This window comes from Chiloscyllium plagiosum, chromosome 45, assembly GCF_004010195.1.
Source record: "Chiloscyllium plagiosum isolate BGI_BamShark_2017 chromosome 45, ASM401019v2, whole genome shotgun sequence".
In the NCBI taxonomy this organism is placed as follows: Eukaryota; Metazoa; Chordata; class Chondrichthyes; order Orectolobiformes; family Hemiscylliidae; genus Chiloscyllium; species Chiloscyllium plagiosum.
In genome coordinates this window covers 3062741-3066426 of record NC_057754.1, presented here as the reverse complement: position 1 = coordinate 3066426, position 3686 = coordinate 3062741, and the positions used below count along the sequence as shown (strand labels likewise).

The following is a 3686-nucleotide window of genomic DNA, read 5'->3' as shown; positions in this document are numbered from 1 at the left end:
CATCCCTGGGCACTATGGGGCAATTTAGCATGGCCAATCCACCCTAACCTGCACATCCCTGGGCACTATGGGACAATTTAGCGCGGCCAACCCACCCTAACCTGCACATCCCTGGGCACTATGGGACAATTTAGCATGGCCAATCCACCCTAACCTGCATATCCCTGGGCGCTATGGGACAATTTCCCATGGCCAATCCACCCTAACCTACACATTTTTGGACTGTGGGAGGAAACCAGCGCACCTGGAGGAAATCCACGCCGACATGGTTGGGGGGGCGGGGGGGATGTACAAACCCTGTGCAGTCACCCGAGGGTGGAATCGAACCCAGGTGCCTGGAGCTGTGAGGCAGAAGTGCTAACCACTAAAGCCACTCTGCTGTGCCTACATTCTGGGAGGAGGTTGCACTGGGAAGCCTGGAGCTGGGGAATCGTTTTACCACGGAGTCAGCGATGTGCTGTGTTTCCTGTCCTGGGAGCAGGTTCAAGAAGAGGGAGAGACGGAAACCGAGAGCCAGGAGCAAGCAGATTCCCGGTCCAGCGAAATGCTGGTCCTGACGCCCAGGAATCCTATCCGTGGGAGCTCCAGAACCCTGAGGAGCAGTGCGACAGCAAGGATAGAGGAGGAGGAGGCTGAGCCGGTGAGTATGGGGGGGGGGCAATGTTAACATCAGGTATTTCAATCAAATTGATGGGTTGGACTGAGAAAAGGACACAGGGAATTCAGCAGGGGATTGAGAAATCAGCAAGAGGGCTTTTTGATTTTCCTGCTCCTCGGATCACCTCCACCCCCTCCCCCATTCACCCATTGTTCTCTCCCCAGCCTCACCCCACCCTGTTTTAGGGGTGGGATTTAAGTCTCACCAAGGCTAGGCCTAACATATGATGAACGGCTGAAGATCCTGGGATGGCATTCATGAGAGTTTAGAACATTGAGGAGAGATCTAATAGAAACTTACAAAATAATGCATGGCTTAGAAAGAGTGGATGCTGGGAATGTGTTTCCGTCAGGCGGGGAGACTGGGACCCGTGGGCACAGCCTTGGAATTGGAGGGGGTCAATTTAAAACGGAAATGAGGAGACATTCCTTCAGCTAGAGAGTGGTGGGCCTGTGGAATTCATTGTCATGGAGCGCAGTGGAGACTGGGACGTTACGTGTCTTCAAGGCAGGGATTGATAAATTCTTAATCGTGCAAGCAATTAAGGGATATGGGGAGTGTGTGGGTAAGTGGCATTGAAATGGCCACCAGCCATGGTGGAGTGGACCCGATGGGCCGAATAGCCTTACTTCCACTCCTATGTCTTTTGGTCTTATAATCAAATGACCCCCCCCACCACTAGTCCAGTGAGATGACCATCATCCCTCTGCCTTCTGCTACCGTTCACACCTCCTCTACACATGTCTTCCATCCCTTTGTCATCTCGTTCTGCTTGGCACTAACACCCCCATTCACATCTCACTCTCCTTCCCAGTTCTGGTGAAGGGTCCTAGGAATGGATCGCTAACTGTTTCAGTGTCCCCCCCACTCCCTGTCCCTCAGAGTGTTTCCAGCCTGTTTCGTTTTTTCTGACCTCCAGCACCTCCCCCAGGGGTTTTCAGTTTTGTAAATAAATTACGAAACCTCTTTACTTCCGACTAACTTCCCAAAGGCAGATGATTTGCTGGTTAGTCGCTGTATGTGGGATCCTGCTGTGCATGGCCAGTGCATTTCCTGCATTGCTGACAGTGCTGACATTTGGCTGTGAACAGGCATTGAGACATCCTGAGGTTGTGATAGGTGCTATGCAAATGCACTTGCATTGTTTTTACATAGAGAGGGAGCTGTTAACAGGTCCTGTCATCCAGATGGTATCTCAGTCTCCAGCCAGAGGGACAGTGGGACCACAAGCTTTTAAAGGTTGGGGTAGAGGATTCGGATAAAGCTTTTGGGCAGGTTGGAGAGGGGAGCTGTCTGCCTGATGTATTGCGCTGCAGTTGGTGTGTTATAACGGGACATACAACTCAGACGCCCCCAAGATCCCCTCCCTAGCTCAGTCATTTCCTCCAGCCCCAAGTCCCCTCCCCTACCTCTGTAATCTCTCCCATCCCCTGCACCCCTCCCTATCCCTGTAACCTCCTCTGGCTCCTACACCCCCTTCCCTATCTCTGTAACCCCCTACACCCCCTCCCTATCTCTATCACGCTTCCAGCCCTACACCCCCTCCCTATCTCTGTCACCCCCTCCAGCCCTACATCTGTGCTCCGATTCCGGGCCCCTTGAGCATCCCCCAATTCCCATCATTCAGCATTAGTGACCATTCCTTCAGCTTCCTGGGACTCTTAAGCTCTGGATTTCCCTTCCCTAAACCTTGCTGTCTCTCTCTCTCTCTCTCCCTTTCGCTCCTCCAAGACCCTCATTAAAGCAAATTCTTTGGACGAGTCTGCCCCTAATAATGTGGCTCAGGGTCAAAACCTGTTGGGTTATACTGCCAGGAGGATGGTATGTCACGTAAAGGCGCTACAGGAATGCACATTGTTGTTGGCTGTACTTCACATCTCCTTCCTTCCTCACACCCGATCTCGTTCTACAACCTCCCCTAGTTGTGTTCCACTTTGGTGTATCGCTGTGAGTCACTGCAGGTACTTTGTATCGCAGGTAGAGAGTTTTGGTTCTGATACTGTACCTCAGTATTGTTACTGTTACTGTTCCTATGGAGGGAAGCAACTCAGACACAGTCTGTGGTATGTGCAGATAGTGCCCTCTCCTGGTGTGTGGAGGTGTTATCCTTTCACGAGAAGAGTCTCTGCTATTCTTACCCAACAGCTCTGCCATCTAACCCCTTCTCTCTCTTTCTCTCTGTATCTTTTTCACTCTGTCTCTCTCGGTCTCTTTGTCAGTCTCTCTCTCTCAGTCTCTGTCTGTCTTTATTTCTGGGAGAAAGTGAGCACTGGAGATCAGATTTGAAGAGTGTGTTGCTGGAAAAGCACAGCAGGTCAGGCAGCATCCCAGGAGCAGAATAAGCCATTCCTGAAATGTTGACTCTCCTGCTCCTCGGATGCTGCCTGACCTGCTGTGCTTTTCCAGCGCCTCACTCTGCGACTCTGTTTTTATCTCTCTCTGTCCGAGCCAATGGGCCAGCCACCTCATTCCCAGCTGTTAGTCATGGTTTTTCTCACGAAAAGGGAATCGAGTATTCACTCTCGACACTTTTGCTCATACTCCCAGTGCCAGAGTGGGAAGAGTTCAATGCAGCCGGAGGGTCAGTGCTGAGGGAGTGGGCACTGTCGGAGGGTCAGTGCTGAGGGAGTGGGCACTGTCGAAGGGTCAGTGCTGAGGGAGCAGGCACAGTGGGAGGGTCAGTGCTGAGGGAGCGCTGTGCTTTTGGAGGGTCAAGGCTGAGGGCGTGCCGCGCTGTCAGAGGGCCAGTGTTGATGGAGTGCCGCACTGTGGGAAGGTCAATGCTGAGGGAGTGCTACACTGTCGGAGGGTCAAGGCTGAGGCAGCACTGTGCTGTCGGAGGGTCAGTACGGAGGGAGTGGGCACTGTGGGAGGGTCAGTGCTGAGGGAGTGGGCACTGACGGAGGGTCAGTGCTGAGGGAGCACCATGCTGTCGGAGGGTCAGTACTGAGGGAGCACCATGCTGTCAGACGTTCAGTCCAGAGGGAATGCCGCACTGTCTGAGGCTCTGTACTCTGAGAGCACTGCA

At 52.9% G+C, this 3686-nt stretch overlaps 1 protein-coding gene across 1 annotated transcript in view; it reads left to right on the top strand.

The window, feature by feature from the left end:
• LOC122543982 (neurofilament medium polypeptide-like) overlaps positions 1-3686 on the top strand; it is a 7312-nt gene that overhangs the window by 2077 nt on the left and 1549 nt on the right. Inside the window, exon 2 of the mRNA XM_043682991.1 lies at positions 482-640. Within this exon, the coding sequence (XP_043538926.1) occupies positions 482-640 (159 nt within the window). The remainder of the gene's footprint in view (positions 1-481; positions 641-3686) is intronic.